This window comes from Phocoena sinus, chromosome 8, assembly GCF_008692025.1.
Source record: "Phocoena sinus isolate mPhoSin1 chromosome 8, mPhoSin1.pri, whole genome shotgun sequence".
Classification (NCBI taxonomy): domain Eukaryota; kingdom Metazoa; phylum Chordata; class Mammalia; order Artiodactyla; family Phocoenidae; genus Phocoena; species Phocoena sinus.
The window spans coordinates 3157023-3176820 of record NC_045770.1 but is presented as its reverse complement, the minus strand read 5'-3'; the positions used below and the strand labels follow the sequence as shown (position 1 = coordinate 3176820).

Below are 19798 nucleotides of genomic sequence, written 5' to 3'. Positions count from 1 at the left end.
TTTAAAATTTCCCGTAATCGGTTGCTGGCTGCGGGATTTTTCCAGTGTAAAGGGAATCTGAGTTCAGGAGGCCAGGGAATGCCAGAAGGAAAGGGATTTTTTGATGCTTGGGGTTCTGAGACTGTCAGTTTAAAAAATGAAAGTAATATAGACGGGGCAAAGTGGCATTTATCATACCAGCTCTCCAGGCTCCTGTCTCTTTAATCAGCTAGCCTGATTTGCCCAGTAAATGATTTCTGAGTGTGTGTGTGTGTGTGTGTGTGTGTGTGTGTGTGTGTGCGCGCGCGCGCGCGCCCGCGCGCACCCGCGGGCGTGTGTTGTAGCTCTGTCAATCCTTGGATTAGAACCAATGATTGCAGCTTGTAGGAGGGCTGTCCAGGGCCAGATTGTACGAGGTGTCTCAGTGCCAGAGTATGAGGAGAGATAATTACTGAGAAGTCACACTCTCTCCCATCCTTGGCTTTCTTGTGGTGTCCTTCAGCAAAACAGTGGATTTAAATCTCCTTCCACCAGCTCGAGAGCAACGCAGTCTGTCAGGAAAGAAAGAAAGAAAGAAAAACCCCGAACCTGACAAAAAAGAAGAAAAAGAAGGAAAAAAAAATCATGAAAACCATCCAGGCAAAAATGCACAATTCTGTCTCTTGGGCAATCTTCACAGCGCTGGCTGCTCTGTTTCTCTTTCAAGGTAAGAGCTTGCTATTGATTTGCCTACGGTCGACCCAGGAATTGTACAGTGTGCTGTTGATGATTCGCAGACTCTCTGAGTCGGCTCTGCTGTGCGGTTGGTTTGCAGGTGGGGGAGAGAGCGTCCGAGCAGCATGGCTGGGACTTCATCCTCCCTCCCAGGCTGTGAGGATATTGATTTGATGCTGGCTGCTGCCGGAACGGTGGGTGGGTGTGTGGCGCGGGGGGGGGAATGGACGTGCAGAAGTAAAATGTGTCTGGGGCTCCCGTGCGGTACGTGGCTGTGTGCTGCTCCCCTGGACCTCCGTACATTCTTGCACACACACGATAGATGGAGACACATGGAATCACGGATTCGGAGGGCGACGGGGCTGCTAACGCATTGCTTATGGTACTGGGAAGAAATTACGAGAGGAAACTTTAAATATCTATCGGCCAGTAAACTTGCAAAGCTTCTGCAAGGAGCAAACAGAAAACGCAGGCTAGGCATAATCAGGCACCTGTGCATCGTGGTCAGAGAGCCAGCTAGAAGGGCTGGATCGCTCCGCAGCAGTGGTGGGCAGCGGGGTAGTTTCCCATGTGTTTTGGGGTGTGTTTGTGGAGGGGGGCCGCGGGGCGTGGTAACAAGCAGATAGGAGGCTTATCTTACCAGAGCGGGGCTCTGAAATTCCGGAAAGCCCTCCTAAGTTGAACGGAAAGAGGCATGAAGAGTCGAATGCTAATGTTTGGTTTCTTTCTCTTCTGGAAAGCGGAGCTGAGGGGCTGCAGTTGGGGCCAGGCTTGCTGGGGGTGAGTGCGCGCTGTGACGTGGCCCTGCGGTGCTGGGGTGGCTTGGGATCCGCTTCAACCTTGAGTCCGCTCGCTGCACCGGGTGGCCCCGCGCTCTGTCCCGGCTTTCAGGTCCCAGCAGCCGCATTACCTGCCCACCTGCTTGCTCCCACCCACCCTGTCCTTTGAGGGTCTGGCTTGCCTTTCTTTTTTGAAGATCCCTGCACTCCCAGGGACCGAGACGGGCCGAGAAACTTCCCCCGGGTGGTCCAGCACCATCTCCCAGAGGACCCCGCGTGGAAGCTCAGCCCAGGCAGCTGAGTCCCCAGAGGAAAGTTCACTCCCAGGGGGTGGAGAAGGCTGAGGAGTCCCACCCACCTGATTCCCTTCCCCACTGCAGCACGGGGCTTTCGTGGTCCGGACTGGTCCCCACCTCGGGTCCTGCTGACCTCCCTCTGAGGGTGGGCTTTGGGGACTGTCCCCTTGCCATAGTTGCAGGGGTGACCACGCAAGGTGGGCAGAGGGACCAGGCTGGGAAGAATCGAATGCGTGTGTACCTTCGGCTGGGGCTCGAGGGGGAGGAAGGGGGCCCCGGAGGGATCTGAGTTGGATGCAAGCAATGAGTTGGATGTGAGCAAGTCCATTGTGCGGGATCTCCTTGCCTTGCCTGCTGCACCCAGCCTCGGGGGCGCCGGCCTCGGGGTGTCTCTCCTCCCTCACCGGGTGGTGGGTGTGAGAGTGAAGGAGGCCACGTGGCGGCAGCCCTGATTGACTCGTCTTACGTAACAAGGAGCTGTGGCAGCATGTGTGTGTGTGTGCGCGCGCGCGCGCGCGTGTGCAAACCCCTGCTTGTACTGGGTGAACAGGGGCTCACCCAGTGAGGTCAGAGCCCCAGCTCTGGCAGCGGGGAAACTGAGTCCAGAGCCAGGTAGCCTCAGGGAAACAGCTTCTATCATGCTAACCACAGCAATGGAAACTAACTAGGCAAGGGGTGGAGTGAGGGGTCAGAGGAAGCGACAGGGAAGGTCCCAAGACCTCCATAATTTCCATCTGTCCTGAGGTCTGTGTCTCTTCCATCTGTAACTTCAAACCGGAGACAATGGCCAAAATTCCACCATCCACAGCCCCACGGGCTGCATGCCAGGAGCCCCAGGGCCATACTGAATTTACATATAAATTAGCATACATGATTTTTTTTTTAATCAGAAATAAATGCAGGGAAGCATAATATTTGCTCATACTTTGAATCATTCCTGAATAGATGGGAAGGAAGTGGTGATGCAAAATTCTCCAGGGCGAATTCTGATTTTGCATTCTTGTTGCCGTCTTGGGGTGGGGATGGAGGTGACTTGGTTATCCCAGATCTCCTCACATTCTACCAAATCCTGCTTTTCCTAAGACGAATAATGGCCTTATTTGTGCTACCCAGCTCGAGCCAGTTCTGATTAGCCTTCAAAGTGTCACAAAAGAACAGGGCTGCCCAATTTTAAGGCAAAGGGACCCCCAAGACCCCTGAGCCACATGCCAGTTGGACCAGCCAACAGGATGTGTGTTTTCTCTTCAAGGGGTTGAGAGCTGGAGTCGGCCAGCTACCTCTTATCAAACTCACAGAATTACTGAGGCAGCCACGTCTTGCCTGCCGTAATCCACCCCTATTGCATTGACCCAGTGGGACTAGTTAGAATGCAGTACACATTCTAAGGCAATTTTTCCTTCTCCTCTGTTTTTGTTTTAAGCTGGCTCTTCCTAAAGCCGTTACTTCCTGGGTTTCTTGCCTTCTCGAAAAGGTGCCCGGGGCTAGGGGCAGGTGATGGACCCCTCCCTGACCTGCTTCTCACCTCTACCCCACCAGCAACCGTGATCCAGCTTAGATGGGGAGGGAGTCGGCACTGATTAGTGATGGGCGGGAGGCAGGGGGTGATTAGCGCCCTGGGGCTCTGGTCCTAAGAAGATCTGAGGTTGATTAACAAGAGCCCCTCCCAGTTCCTGGGAGCCGGAGTGAGGGCCGAGGACGGGATTAGGCGCTGTCCTTTTCAGCACACAGCCCACCTTCTGCCACTGAGAGGCTCTGAAAGGAATGGCTGGGGGTGCTGCAGCTTCTCTCCTTCTAGTAACCCGACCATTTCTCCTTCGAAGGATTAATGCTCCTTTCAACACTTTCCGAGGAGCTTGGCTAGATTCCTGTCTTAACCTTTCTCATTTTCCCTCACCTTCTCACATCCCACATCAACACACCTGCCCACTTATACACAGGCAGGACAGCGGGGAAGGGAGAGGAGATGGGGCTAGGTTCACCCTCTCGTTCTCTGGGCACCAGCAACATGGACACCGTTCAGCTGGGCGGATTGGCCAAGTTCCTGCCACTCACAGTAAACAGTTGGGTGCCAGCCGCAGCCTGAGCTGGGCAGTGCTTCTGAGATGTGAGGGGGGCAGATGAGACCATAACAATGTTTACTGGCAAAGTGAAAAATCGGTTTGGGATGATGGGATCCTGGGCCTGATGTAAGCATTGTGGGCACCTGGAAGCATGGCCGAAAACAACTTCAGGGGAGACTGCAGAGGGGCTTCACGGTGTGGACCCTGGCTGCCAGGCTTGGAGCTGCCAGCTGGGGGCGAGCCATGGGTGAGCCGTGGACACTGGCACAACAAATGCAGCTCACCTCCATCCTTCACGCACGGTGACGGTCCTCGGGGCATTTGATCGAGGTGGCCGGAGGGTCCCAGCCGGGGCCATTCTTGGGTCGCAGCGTTACTTGCCAGGCACACAGCCTTGTCCTGGAGCTGCTTCTTCCCTTTGTCAGTTTTAAAGCCAAATACGAGCCCTGGAACCCCTTCTCATCCTGTGACATCTGCCCCTGACTTCTGTGGTTTCCCAGTGGCCTCTCCTAGGGTGCTGAGATGAAGGGTGCTGAGCTGTGTCCCCGAAGGGCCTCTCCTGGTCTCCTGCTTGTGTGCTCTGCCAGGCACTGTGTCTTAGCAGCTCCCCGGGGCTCTGCCCCTGCACCCACGCAGTCTGGCAGCCCTGAGAAGCAGTGACCCAGGCTGGGGCCAGCTATGTGTCCTGGATGGGCCACACCAGGGTTGGCTTTAGCCACAGTTTACCCCTTGGGGCGAGGTGAGCTATCTCAACATCCTAAGCAGTGGTGACATTTCTGAGTCAACGTGGGACACGTGATTCTGGGACGTCCAGGAACATGCTGGAAGGATTTGCGATGCTCTTGCCGTCTGCTCCTGGTGGGAACACTTTGGAGAGGACTGTCGTGTCTAGGATTTGTCTCTGTTCCAGAAATTTTAGGTTTGGAGCTCACGACCTGCTCTTGCCTCTTGCCCCTCAACTAGAATGATAAAGACGCAAAAAACTCCCACTTTGCTTTATATGTAACCCCAGCGGAGGTCCCACAGACCCTTCCAATACCCTAATGAGTGGGCCTGCCGGATTTCCAGCCAGTTCTGGTGGCCTGAGCACAGCTGGGTGGGCAGCAGGTACATCCAAACTCAAAGTCCCCCATGTTTTCTGTAGGTGGAAATACTTCCATCCGTGCGCCCGTCTCCCCACCTGCCTGCCAGGATGGGGAGCAACTCCCCTGGGTGTTGTAAGGACTCATTAAGGCTTGTAACGCGGCAAACAGGCGGTGCTAAGTGGAGCTCCATGCTGGGCCTGCTGGTATTTACGCAGCTCCTTCTTTTTCTGCTCTACTGGCTTGTTACATGTTTACTTTATGTCTGTAGTCATCTGAAATTCAATAAAACTAATTAAACATAAAAAATGAAAACACTCAAAACTAAGGTAATCGATGGTGTACAGGTCGGATGGGGTTGGGTACCACATCTTCCCAGGTGTCTCCTCCCACCTGGTGGCAGAGGCCTCCTGCCCTTAGAGGATGTGCTGGTGAAGACAGGAAGGGACTTAGAAGAAACATGCGGGGACCATACCTCCCATCGTTTTGTAGGAGGAGACTGTTCAGGGAGGGGCGAGGGGGTGGGACCAATGGCAGGGGGCGGGGCCCTGGGAAGGGGGAGGGTGGAGCCAAGAATTTCAGAGGGAAAAGAACAGCTCTAAGCTGTACTGGCAAAGGGTGGGAAGAAGAGGACTCTATCCTCTGCCTTGACTGATTTCGTCCAGTAACCTCTAGAATTTTAGTTTATGTATTTGTTTCTGCAACCTTCTGAACTGAGCCCGCTCTTGCTGTGGCCGCTTAAACTTACAAGAGCTTCAGCGAAGAGATGCGTGTGTTCCTCCTCCATCCCTCGCCTTCTCACTCTCCCTGCATCTCCCTCTCTTCCTCTCCCCTGTCCTCCCTCCCTCTTTCTGCCCTCTCTCCTCCTCTCCTCTGCCCTCCCAATTCTCTTTCTCTCTCTCCCCTTTTCTTTCTCCCTTTCATTTTCCCTTCTCCTCTGTGGGAAACATAATTGATCAGCTGACAGACCTGGGTCAACCTGGCAGGGGTTGCTCCGCCTTGCACAGGCTTGCCTAGGAGAGGAGGGGAGTCTGTCCTCCCAGGTCACCAGGAGCCCAGATGACGTGGTGCAATGATAGTGGGGGGACCAAAGAACCAGTGGCGAGTTCACGCCCCATAAGTGTGGCTGGGACCCCACTGACAGCAGCGTTCTCAGCTGTTGTGTGTCCCCGACACTCCAGTGTTCCACGTCCCTTTTCCCTTTGCCTCTTTCCTGCTTCTGTTTAGTTTCTACGCCCCGCTTGTTCCCGTGTCCTCGTTCTTCTTTCTGCTTGCCTCCCTACCTTTTCTCCTCTTTCCAAAACCAAGACAGATCTCAGAATCTCCCCCACTTAAGTCATATTAGAGAAATGGCCTTTTGTTCACTTGCAAGAAGAAAAACAGAAACTCTGCCAGAAGAGCTCTGTAAGTCATTTGCAAACCGCAAAACAAACCAACAACGATTCACATTTTCATTGCTGAGAAAAAAGTATTTCAAGAGAGACTGTCAAGCTGAGAAACCAAATATTGGAAAACACGTTCTTCAGCTCTGTTACTAAGGACATCTTAGGTTACTAAATTTGATTTCTTTCTTTCTTTCTTTTTTTTTTGGCTTCTCGAAGAGTATTGTCCTTTACAGCAATAAAAGAAAGTTCAAAAGATGGACTGGTTTTGGCTTCAATTGCTCATTCAAATTCACTCTCCAGAGGCGCCTCCTTTGCTTCTCCTTGGTGGTGGTGTCACCAAACTCTAATCCAACACAGACTAGACCTAGTTGTTTATTTGTCCGTTGGTTCAATCACCTGGCAAGTGTTTATTGAGTTCCTATTATGTTCCCTGCATTGTCGTAGGTGCTGGGAACATATCAGTGATCAAAGCAACTGAAGACAGAGTATGGGGACTTCCCTGGTGGTCCAGTGGTTAAGACTTCACCTTCCAATACAGGGGGTGCGAGTTTGATCCTTGTTTGGGGAGCTAAGATTCTATGTGCCTCATGGCCGAAAAACCAAAACATAAAACGGAAGCCGTATGGTAACAAATTCAATAAAGACTTTAATAATGGTCCACATCCAGAACAATCTTAAAAAAAAAAAAAAAAAGAGTACAGTCTCCCAGATTTGATTTCATTTGCCATTCTTTTTAATCACATTGGGAAGAACCAACAGGACCAGAAGCAAGGGGGGCACGTTGCGTGCCATGGCCTCCTGCACAGTTGCTTGTGCAAATTATGATGGGCGGGAAGAACGCAGCAACCCTGGATGCTTGTTTTTAGATGGGGAGTACTGGGGGAGGAAGCTCCACCGGGCTCTGGGTCCATCATGTAACAGCTGCTGCCTCTGCTACGCCACCTTGACTCCTGCCGCAAGGGGCTCGGGGATGTGTGATGCTCCCTCAGTTAGCACAAGGATGGGGAAACCTGGCGTGAGGTAGTTGGCTTTGCGACTATTGGCTCTTGTCATTCGAGTTATTGGTTGATTCTTGGCACTGCTGCCATCCTATCCAGTGGCCTGTGCAGCACGTTTGTGCCCTGCCTTCTGCATAGAACTAGACGGTCAAAGGGGGCGAGGGGGGGCCACTTACACAGGGCAGGGCAGGGTTTGCCGAGGCAGCTGGTCGGGGTGAGGCAAATGCAGTTCAGGGGACTCTGAGGGATTCAAATTTCAAGGTAGACTTAAGATGACCTCCCTTCTGAGAACCTATTTTGTTTTTTGCTAACCACTCATCACACCCTAATTTAGGGTTCCTGGAATAGTAGACACGCGTCGTCATTTATTTGTTCTCCTCTGATACTCCAGCTGTGGTTGGGACACAAGTCTTCTTTCAGTTGTCAACTTGTGTGTTCAGCCTCACGTAGCCAAAGGGAATCGAGCTTTTCTTCCGCCCACATTGTGTGCTGTGGCTGCCCCGTGGATGCTTTAGGAACGTTGCTTACCCCACTGCTTCTATCTGCGTTTCCACAGTGGTGGTGATTCTTCTTAGCTTTTCCCCTGTAGGAGAACAGGTAAGTACCTTTCTCACGGATCCATGACTCTTCCAAGTCAAGCAACCTGAAGCAATTCTACCTCTTCTGACCCTGTCTCAGATGTTGGAAGGGGCTCAGTGGGTAGGTGCATTGTGTCTTTATTTGCAATATTCCCATTTTCTAAGCCAGTGGTCTTCAAATTTGTTCTACATAGAATCACCTGAGGAGCTTTATAAAAGTGTCAGTGTCTGGGCCCCATCCCAGAACAATTACACCACAATCTCTTTGTGAGCTGTTTGGGTATTTTTCAGAGCTCTCTAAGGGGTTCCAATCTGTGGCCAGGTTTGAAAACCATACCTCTCAAGTCATCCGAAAATGTTCTCCAACCTGGAATAAGACACATCCACTCCATGAGCCTCAGTTGCTTCATCTCTAAAATAAAGCAGTTGGACTGAAAGATTTTCAAGTTTCATTTCAAGTCTCACATTTTGCAATTCCGCAAATCGTCTTTTTGAGTCTAGTCCTTGAAAGGTAGTGGTGCTAGAAGAAAATATTCAGAAGCAGTCTCTGTTTGTAGGAAGCTAAGAATATGAACACAGTCACAGACGGACGACCAAAGCCGGAACGTGTGAGTGGTGTGTGAGCACACAAACACCACACACTCTACCATACATACTGTACCACATATGCGTGCACGCGCTTCTCCATCAAGAAGGCATCCTTCAGGTGGGGAGAAAGGATGAACTAGTCGCGGCCTTTCAGGTAGGGGGACTCAGGAAGGATAACAATCAACCCTACAGGAGAAATTCAGGTGCTTTGGGATGTGTGAATATGGGTCAGGAATGAATGTGCTAGAGGCGGATTTAGAGCGAGCTAAGTGATGGTGAGCCTTGGCAGACACTCCATTCATAAGTGTGAAGCTTTGCATTTCTCTCTCCTGGCCTCCGCTCCCGCTCGCTCCCCAGGAACTGGCTAGGCAGCCTGCGGCTTCCATGGCTCTCCTTCTCACAGGCAACAAAGGCTCCGTGCTCAGAACCCCAGTGGCAACTTGGCAGCTACTGTGTTGGGCAGAGTGATGCTGGCCCTCCCCTCCAAGCCAGGTCAGATCCTGCGGTGCAGGCAGGAGTGAAAGCTTGCCTGTTTTGATGGAGTCAGCAGGTGTAGGAGGCGCCGGGGGAGCAGAGCTCTCGTGCAAATTTGTACCAAGTGCAGTCACTGGGTAACTCACAAAGTGTTCACACTGCTGTGTCAGGCAAGCCAGAGTCGCAGCCAGCCGAGCCCAGAGGAACATTCAAGATGGTTTAGTTCAATCCCTCTCTTGGAGCTCTAACACCCCAAAAGTGCAGCTGCAGTGGTCCCCTAACTTCTGTCTCCAGTATGGGGGGAACTTGCATCTCTCCAGAGAGCTATTGCATCTGACCGTTCAGGAAGACGGGGAGACAAAGGAGAATCTGTCTTCTCATCGATTCCAGCCATTTGCTCGAGGTCTGGAGAGAACACACAACATAGTGGCTGGGGTTGCCTGGGTCCAGACCTTGGCTGTGCCACTTCCTAGTCTGAAACCTTTGGCGGTTTAATCAACTTCTGTGGGTGATTCAGTTTCCTCTTGTATAAAACGGAGCTACTTCTGAGTCTTACCTTTAAGGCTGGTATGAGGATTAAATAAGTTGCTGCAGGTAAAGTGCTTGGCACATAGTAAGCTCTCAATAAATATCACCTAATAGTATTATGATTGCTGCTAATACTACTACCCCCAGGACAAGGCTGGTTTTTCTTCCACATGACTTTCCTTCAAATATTTGAAAACAGGATTCCCTCCCCTTCTCCCTTAGTTAAATATTCCAAGCTTTTCTCCTATTTTCTGTATAACCATTCACAGATAGGGTGCTGATGGCCCTTTTCTAAAGTTATTCTGGCTACTTTATGTTCTTTTTAAGGTAAATCTCCTCCCAGTGTGCTCTGAGTAGCCCCGAATATTACAGGATGTGGCCTCTCCTGATTCCCGATTAGGATACAGTGAAGTCTCAGCTCTTTGGAAAGGCATGGCCCAGGGGCGCCGGCCTCTCCCCTAACCCTGCTCCCGCTCTGTGGATTCCTAGGGGTTTTCTGAGGTTTCCACCTCCTAGTACGAGTGCTCTGCTGAGGGCTGCCCTGTCCACCTGGAAAACGCTTGTCGTGACTCACGACAAAACTCCAGGCTCAGCGTCCCTTTGAAGCCCCTCCTTCTCTCTTTTCTGCCTTCACTGCTCTGGCACTTCCTTCCGGCCTTCGTGTCCGCTGACATCTGTGTGGCTACCTGCTGACACGTCTGTCTCCCCTCGCTGGGCCGTGAACTCCTGGAGGCCCGGGACTGCCTTGTATATCTGCACACTCGGCACAGTACTTGACACACAGGCGACCAGTGCTTATGGACAAAAGGGGAGAGAGGGAGAGAAAGACGCCCTTAGGTTTATGAGGAGCCATAGAACCCTGTAGACTCAGGGTGAGCTGTGATTAACCCTTCTTTCTCCTTTGCCTGTGTTGTACTGTGCACACGGCAACCTGGCCTCGAAACTTACGCTTTCTGAAGTCTTTTTTATCAGATTCAACTCATATCTTCCTCCAACAAGATCTTTTTTGGACCCTGAATATGTAATCCCACACATCAGTAATCCCTCCTGGTTATAACCAGATGTAAACCAGATGTTATAGGCGTCCAGGGAGCGGGAGATGAGCTCACTCTTTTTGGCTAAACTCACCCAAGCGCAGGAAATGGGACCTCCAGTGATCCGCGGGTCAGAAGTGTGGAGGAAGGGGCTGCTCTCTGAACCACTTTGGCGTCAGAGGGGGCACCAAGGGCCAGGGAAGGGTGCACCTGAGGAAAGAGGAGAGTGACTGGGTGGCTTTGTTTATCTGGGGAAGGCAAAGTGGACGAGTGCTTCTTACCTGCTTCTTCAAACCTACTCTGTGTCTTTCTTCACCATCCATCCCCCCCGGGGCATTTGACTGTCCTCTAAACAGCCAGAGGACACCTGGCCCAAACATGAAAAGACGGACAACCTTTTTTCTCAATGCAATTGGTGATGCACAGACACCTGCAGGTGGAGAAACCATTTTGCCCAGTCTGAAAGCAAATAAGAATACTTATTCTATATTTCTTCTTCCTTTTCCCGTAAACCTTCTGAGTAGAAGGATCGGAATGTCTTATCACCACTTTTTCATTACTTTCTTGCACTGCTGAAGCCTTGTCCAAGGCTGGAATAGTTTAATCGTCAAACCCAGAAGTGTTTTCGGACTTCTAGAGTTGCGGGAGGCACCTTGGAATTAGCCCGATCTCCCGCCCAAGACAACCATCCCACCTGAATGACGTTCGCTAATTCCTGTTGACCAACTCCAGGATTTCCAGGGAGCAGACGCTCACTGCCAGAGTCACGGTCCCAGTTCCGGCTGTCTATCCAAATCGCCTGTGGAGATTGTCATAAGCAGAGGCCCAGGTTCAACTCACAAAAATTCTCATTAAATGGATCCGAATGGGGCAAGATCACCTCTGCTTTGAAACACCTGTGACTCTACAGTGCCAATACAGTGGAGATCAACTGACACTAGCCTCCCTTTGTATAGTGGATAAACTCTGTGAGAAAATACTGTTCAGTATAAATTCTATCCTTCCTCTTTACAGGGCTCTAAATTTGTTCAGGGCAGCAAAGTGCCTGTTTATAACACGTACCTCTGAGATTTCCTTAGAGCTGAGGATGGTCACGGCGTGCAGGTCAGGCCAATGGGAAGTGAGCAGAAGTTTCCCGGGTGGGAGTTTGAGGGTTCTACTCAGGAAGGCTGTGCTTTGTGAACCTTACCACCCCCCTCCCCCAGACTTTTCTTGACTGAGAGCCTGGCGTACTACCCGGGGGTCCAGGAACCAACTTGCAAACAGGAGGACAAAATGGCATCAGAGTGGCAAACACATCCAGAATGGTAAAACAGGAAGCTCTTAGGTTGAACTAAATGGACTTGTTGTTTTAGTAAATCAAAACCAGCTGAGTATGAACAATTTCACGTGGCTCAATCTAACAGAAGGACCCCAAGTTCAAGATAACATAGTAGTGATGCCAGCTCTGGAATACCTATGTCCACACTTATAATTTATGGGAAAAAAATCCCCATATAATTAGGTTTCAATTACTTGCAGTTGAATACAATCCTGGAGAATCTATGTGGAGCAAAAATTTGCCTCTTCCTAACTTACACCAGTTAGAGCCACTCAACATACAAGTCGTATTGTGTGATGCAGTTTCCTTCTAAGAGAAGACTATTATGGACCCAAGTTATCTTATCTTGACAATCTTAGTTCCTTCTCGTCTTTATCACGGGCATAACTTCTAGACCACTGATCATCCTGATCGCTGTCTTCTAAAGTTGCTGCAGTTTGATAATGATCCACTAGGAGGCGTTACCAGAGAGATGGCTCCTGATATCTAGGACCACCTTGTTATTATATTCATTTCTTTTCCTTTTCAAATATTCCACGCGATGGCTCATTGGCGTTGCACTCATTCCCCTGACTAAAATTATTCAAGACCTCTCCCATCCTTGCTTTTAAGTGCATGAAATTTCATTTCACGTGGGTCCATTATTTAAATCCATTGAGACTGTTTTTGTATTCTGATAAGCTGTCACCATCAGCTTCGTGTCATCCTCAAGAGATATAGACTTGTCATGTCCACATCACCAAGGTAAATGATTAAAAAAAAAGCAAAATCGTACATTCAGGGGCATGGCCGAGTTCTTATTTACGTTTATATTTCATCCACTCCAGAATGATTTATTCGGACCCTACTGTGCGCTGGCCATAAACCACGGGTCCTACTTCTTATACTCAGTGAAGTAAGGCAATTCAATACAACATGCTATGTGCTGGGATAAAAGCAAGTCATGTTTGCTACGGCAGCATCTAGATCTCTGAGGTCAGAGAACTCTTCTAGAAGGAAGAGATGTGAAAGCTGAGACACAACGGTGAAGAGATTCAACCAGGTGAGAGGAGAGAAAAGTGTTACAATGAAAGGAAATGGCGTAGGCCAAAGCCTAGAGGCAGGAGAGCATGGTAGGAATTTAGGAATCCAGTATCCCATCTGGCTAGATTGAATGGGTTTGTATAGTTTGTGGGGACAAAGCGGGGGTGGAGGGGCAGGTTGTAGGTAGAAAGACAAGGGGTGTAGGTAGAGAAGTAGTCACAGGTCAGACCTTGAATGGCTTTATGGTTCCTGTTAAAGAGCGTATTCTGAGGGAAGAAAGGGTGTGGAAAGGCTGTATGCCCGACAGCAGCGTGATTAGCTTCGCAGTTTTAATCGTTAAATAACATTATTTGGGTTACTTAAAAATGTTAAAATGTTCCTCTAGTTGCAGTGGGGGAGTGAATTAAAAGGGGACAAGAGTAGAGGGTATGGCAGCCAGTCAGGCATGAGTTAACCAGGTAAGAATACGTGGCAGAGACGTAGAGACACGGGTATCCAAGGGTCCTGGACTTAGAGGGTGTGATCTGGAGATGGAGAGCAAAAACAGTGGTGTGTGAGAAAGGGAAATGGAAGAGGACTTCCAGTATCCGGGTAAATGGGACACAGACAGGTTTTAGGGGAGCGGTAATGCATGCAACTTGGGTCACGATGGTTTTATTTGTGTACACAGAGCACCGCACTGTGAAGTTAGCTGGACGGGTCTGGAACCCCGGGAGGTTATCTGAGCTTGAACGAAGATGGTCTTCGACGCAGACACAGTTAATTACCCAGGAAGACAGTAGAGAGGAGGTGAAGAGAAATGGGGCAGACAACTAGGATTTAAGGATTGGGAAGGGACGCAATCTTGGGAAAACGATTGACGAGAAGTGGCCAAAACGTGGGAGAAAAACCAGGAGAGGATGATGGCATCGGGGTCAGAGGATGTGTGTCTGGGGAAGGCAGGAGTGTTCGCCTAATCCATCCAGTGCTGCTGAGGGTCGAGCAAGGTGCGACTCAGGGGTGAGAATGTCTTCTGTCCTCTTGGGAGGACAGTCTTGTGGGCTGGAGCCATAGTGTGAGGATAAACTGGGGTGAGAATAAAAATGTGGATAATTCTTTCAGGTTTTTTTAAAGAGAGAGAAAGTAGGGAGACCAGGGGTGGGCTGCAGTTGGAGAGAAGGTTGTTACCTTTGTAAGATGGGGAAGCCGGCTCTGAATGCATGTGGTAGGGGCTGCTAAAGGGGGGCATGAAGGGAGGCACAGGAGGTGCCTGACTGGGTGAGGGCCCTCGGGGAATGTAAGGGGTGGGGTGGGAGCAAATCTTGAGCACAGGCAGAAAAATGGGTCTTAAAGAGAAGGGGACAGACCAGTATCGCTAGCATTTAAAGTAAAGAAGGAGCCACGTATCTGGAAATATCCATTACCATTGGATTCGGCCACAAATGACGACAATACACAGTGAGAGTGGTTTAAAGAAGATAGGAATTTATCTCTCTGGTTACAAAAACATTCCACTGTGTTCCTGGCTGGAGTTCCTGAAGGACTCCCTCCTGTCTGTGGTTTGGATCCATTGTACATGGTCTAAGTTGGCAGCATCCTTGGGCCAGGCCGTGAGATGAAAGAGAAGAAACAGAAGAAGGGGCGGACGCACGCGTGGACTGCATCCCAAAGAAGCTCCCTCCCTGGAAGCCCTCACAGGACACCCTTCCTCACACGCCCTGGGCCAGAACTTGGTCACACGGCCACACTGAGATGCAGGAGAGGGTGGGAAAGGTACCATCCACTTTGGATGACCACATGCCCAGACAAATTCAGGGGCCTACAACCATGGAAGAAGAGGGCTGTGAATATTAAGAGGCAGTTCGCCTGTTGTATGAAAGGGGGGAGGTTAAACCTCCCTCGACAGGGATGCGAGAGGCCCTCAGCCTGAACAAGAAACACGTGGTTAAGGCATCGCCACTCTGTGATCTCACCCAGGGTTTTCCACATCTCTAGTCATTAGGGAAATGCAAATCAAAACCATAATTTGATAGTACTTTATGCCTATTAGGATGGTTATTAGTTTTTAAAAATGGTGATGTTACAGAGAAACTGAATTAGGACCCTTGTGCACTGCTGGTGGGAAGGTAAAGCAGTACATCCACTGTGGAAAACAGTTCTTCGTTCCTCAAAAAATTAAAAATGGAATTACCATATGATCTAGCAATTCCACTTCTAGGTATATACCCCCAAAAGTCGAAAGCAGAGACTCAAACAGACGTTTACACCCCAATGGTCATAGCAGCGTTATTCACAATAACCCCAAATAGAAGCAACCCAAGTGCCCATCCATGGAGGAACGGATAAACAAAATGTGGTCTGTACATACAACCAAGTATCATCCAGCCTTAAGGAAATGAGTAAATAAAATCCTGACACAGGCTATAACAAGGAAGGACCTTGAAGCCATTGTGCTAAGTGAAATGTCAGACACCAAAGGACAAATAGTGTATGATACAACTTCTATGAGGTACTTAGAATAGGCAAATTCGTAGAGACAGAAAATAGACGTTACCAGGAGCAGGGGATGGGGAGTTACTATTTCATGGGTGTAGAGTTTCTGTTTGGCATGATGACAGAGTTGGGGAGATACATTTGATGGCTGTACAACGTTGTGAACGCTCTTAATGCCACTGAATTGTATGCTTAAAAGCGGTTAAAATGGTAACTTTTATGTTATGTGTATTTTACCACAATAAAGAAAAGTGGAAAAAAGAAAGTTAGCTGTCTTGGGCACTGTATGGATGCAGGCAGAGTTTTAAGCTTCGCAACAGGAAGCTGAAGAAGTTTATGTTTGATAGTTTTTATTTTCTCTGCGTATAATTCGGGGAAGGTCTGTGTCTGCATGCATGTGTATCCAGGTTCCTGTGTGTGCCTATAGCTCTGGAAAAGCTGGCTTTTCCGGGAAGCAGAAAAGGACTGAACATAGTTGTTTGCATAGTAATGGAGAGCACTGGCCAGCAAATCAGAGGGATTCCACGTAGTACTAATCGCTCCTTTCCTCACAACATTCTTTTTTCTCTGGATTTTAAAATGATTGTTATTATTTTTTATGGACGTGTGGTGGCTGATGTGCAGTATTATGTGTTACAGGCGTACATCAGAGTGGTTCATAATTTTTAATGGTTATACTCCATTTATAGTTGTTAGAAAATATTGGCTATATTCCTCTCTTCTCTGGATTTGTAAGATACGATATGACCTACCCCCAACTTATCTCCATCTCTTGCCCCACCGTCTAGGAGATGGAGAGACCTTCTCCCAGACATGGTCAGAGCTCATCTCCAACTCAGTTCTCAAATTAATTAACTCTGCAAGGAATTACACAGGTAGAGTTTTACATTGCCAGTTTACAGAACCTATCTGTGTAAAATATATTTCTTGATTTCCACATCGATCAGAATATCCTTTTCTCATCCCAGTTCCGTCATTAACTCTAACTTTAGAAATCGAGGGTTTTTTTCTTTTTCCTGAAGGCTTTATTTTCCTCATCTGTAAAATGGGATATTTAAACTTCCTTAGAACGTAGCTTTCATGTTTACTTGAATTATCCTGGGAAACTTGTCACTCAATTCATACTGGAAAAGTAAAGCCAAGCATCTTAGGAGGTTTCTGAACAGTGTAGGTGTTAGTGTCTGTCCCTCCCCATGAGGGCATCTGCACCCCCTTCCCTCCCCTCCCCCCTCGCACTCCCACAGTCACTCACAGCTCACTTCCATTCTGTCTCTGAACCGTCCCTGCGTCTCCACTGTCGGCTCAGGCTGACATCATTGTCTATGGACTAACGCTGTGTCTGAATGGGTCTCCTGCTACCAGTTTGCATCCCAGTTCAGCCCTTCCTCCATCTTGTCCATCATTAATTATCTTGCCACAAAAGCAAATTTTCCCACTTCAGTCCTTGGCTAAAAATCTCCACTAGCCCACAGGGCTCTCAAGATAAAGCCGGAGTTCCTCAACTTGTCAGGGTCCTTCCCTCTCCTGCCCTATCCTGCCCCAGCCTCGGTCCGGCTCTGTCTCCCAGAGGCCTCCTCATACTGCTCTCCAGCCCCACTGACCTGGGCATTGACCTGGACACTGACCCCAATGCTGACCCTGGACACTGACCCAGAAACTGACTATAGACACTGAGGGACGCTGATACCCTTTCACCTCTCCGTGACCTTGCAGAGCTGCTCTCTGCCGGGTGTGTCCTCCCTGCAGGGTCAGCACCGTGCAACCCTGCACACACTTGTTTCAGCGTTGAGAGGGACAGACAGAAGGGGGCCAGGAAGAGAATTTAAAAAGCTGAAAAAGGAGAACAACAGGGTTTTGGGACCTGCTTTAACCCACTGATTCTATCCTTAGAGGATCCCTCCCAGAGGTTTCCTTGTTAGGAGTCGGCCTTGGAGTCCAGGGCTTCCGTCCAGTCTGATCTGAGCAAAGTCCCTGAACCAGAAAGTCTGGGACTTTCTAAAAGGCAGCTCCCTGCGTCTCAAGAAGCCTTTCTGGAGGGCAAGTCACCCTACATTTCGAGAACCGCTGACGTGAAGCCGTCATGCAGCACAGGTGAGGAGCTCTGACTGGAAGGGCCGCCCCTCAGGGCTCTGTGGGCCACATGGGAGGGATCTCGGTTTCTCTGGAATATTCCCACCTTAGGAAAGAACCACCAGACAAAGCAAGCTTCGTGGTACGGAAGCTATGGAAATATGTAGACTATGTAAGTAAATGCAAATTCCCTTTTGCTCGGGTTGCCAGAGTTAGTAAATAAAAATCCAGGATGCCCAACACATTTAAATTCCAGATAAACAACGCATAACTTTTAATTATGCATAGCACATACTTATATTAAAAAATTATTTGCTATTTATCTGAAATTCAGATCGAACTGGGCATCTTATTTTTGTTCTCTTTTTATCTGGCACCCTATTTTTGGTCCATACACGTTCGCTACTTAAGGAAAATAGCCCGATCAGAATTTGGAGACTAAACAGTGAAAGTAAGTTTTCACAGTTTATTTTCTTTTTAATGGGGAGGTACATGGTTTGGCAGGGAAAAAAAAAAGGACGGCTGCGCTTTCTGGCTCATTGGATTATTTGTAAAATCTACATTTGGGAGAGAAAGAGAAGTAGAGAGAGAGAAACAGATGGTGGTTGAAAATGGCCCATGTTCCAGAAAGTTCCTCCCCTCTGTTGAGAAAACTGAGCACCTACTATGGTCCACACCCTGGATCCACACCCCCGACAACAGAAATGAGGGGCAGCTTCAGGGAGACTGCGTCCCCTCCCCTCCAGGCTGCGCCTCCTGACAGCTTTTCTACAGCCACTCCCCACCCCCTTACCTGTCCCAGGTGGCAGGATGCCACCTCAGAGGGCGGGGCTGTGGTTCAAAGACTGGGGGGTGAGTGACAGGCATCCTAACGGGATGCAGCTGAGGGAGCCGCTTGCTGACAGAACAATTTGCTGGTGCCCAGAATATCTGCCCAGCTCCGCGAAGCGGAAGCCCGGCGTCAGGAGAAATTTCAGGATTTTATCATTCGCCGGGGCGTCAGGTTTTCTGGGAGCCGCACACTTCCCACGGCACTTTTCCAGACCTGCAGCCTTGACACGCTACCCACAGAGGCTTCCAGAGCCCCAGGAATAACTGGCAAAAGTATTCCCTTTTTCTCCCTCCCGATCCACTGGTGTTGATGTAAATGACGGAAAAAGCAGTTTCCGGCTTAGTTCCGAAGCTTAAAGGCTTCGTGAGAAGCCTGTTACTGAAAAATCAGAAACTGCAAAGCAACTTCTTAAACAATGAATTAGCAGCTCAAGGAGCGCTTGTAAGGCCAAGCGCTCCGTAACTGGCTGCCTTGCAAATAGGAACTCCCCCGGGGGTTCAGTCATCAAACACGTGGCAACAGGCTGTCTGTTTCAACACAGTGAGTAATCAAAGGAGATCTGCAGTTAATCCAAATATAACAGAGAAGTATCCAGGGGAAGGCCAGGAAGAGGAGAAACTAGAAGAAAGGTGAGGGGCGGACCAGCGCGTTCTGACCTGGAGTTCCATGTGTCACTGGGACAACTTTGGGGGCCAGGAGGGCTGACCCACCAGAGCCCTTGAGGCACCAACTACCCAGAGGCTTGGCTCTGCATTGACACAAACCAGACAGTGAATCCGGCACCTGCCTCTTCTGCTTGACCAGTGAGGTAAATTTTGGGAGGGAGTGAACTTACGTTTGCTGATTTGCTTGACAATTCTGAGTCCCAGACCTGTTTGAGGGGCGGGGGTCAGTCGGGTGGGGATGGACTTGTTACATCTGGAGGTGCTGGTTTGGTGGTGGTTCCGCGTGGTCCTTCAGGGGACAGTTCCCAGTGCACGGCCACCAGGGTGCTTCTCAGAGTGTGGTCAGCACCTCCTGGGAACTTCTCAGAAATGGCGACTCGGAGGCCCTACCCCCACCCCACCAGACCTGTAAACGCTCAGAAACTCTGAAGAGAGGCCCAGCAGGGTGCGGATGAAGAGGCCCTTCAGGTGATGCCGATCTCTGCCGTTGCTCTAGTTTGAGAACCACTGGCTATTGTGATCACCTGGATGCCCCAGGTTCTTCTGCAGGCTTGCCTGGGAGTGAAGCCCTGGCCAGTTCCAGATCCTGGAGCAATTCTGGGCTGACCACACCCTGTCCTGGTCCCCTCACAGGGCTTTGGGGCTGTGGGGAAAGAAACTGAACATTTATTAAACACATCCTAGCCCTCAGTACCAGGCACTGGTAAATGTTTTATGTGTGATATTTTATTTAATCCTTTCTACAATTTGTGAGCTGGGTGTTGCAGATAGGATTTTATTGCTGACAAAATTGTGGCTCAGAAAAGTCAGCTCGCCAGGGTCCAGACGTTTCCGGAGCCTATGCTCTTTTCACTGAACCCTACAGCACCTCTGACCCATGTGTCATCTGCCCACAGAACCGCCTTGGGTGCCACCTACAC

General features: G+C 49.6%; 1 protein-coding gene and 1 pseudogene across 1 annotated transcript in view; both read left to right on the top strand.

Annotated features, from left to right (window-relative positions):
• Positions 1 to 344: 344 nt before the first annotated feature.
• Positions 345 to 19798, top strand: part of NTM (neurotrimin) — a 931342-nt gene continuing 911888 nt past the window's right edge. Inside the window, exon 1 of the mRNA XM_032640687.1 lies at positions 345 to 685. Coding sequence (XP_032496578.1) covers positions 604 to 685 — 82 coding nt within the window. The 5' untranslated portion in view covers positions 345 to 603. The remainder of the gene's footprint in view (positions 686 to 19798) is intronic.
• Positions 14685 to 14802, top strand: LOC116758893 (annotated as a pseudogene).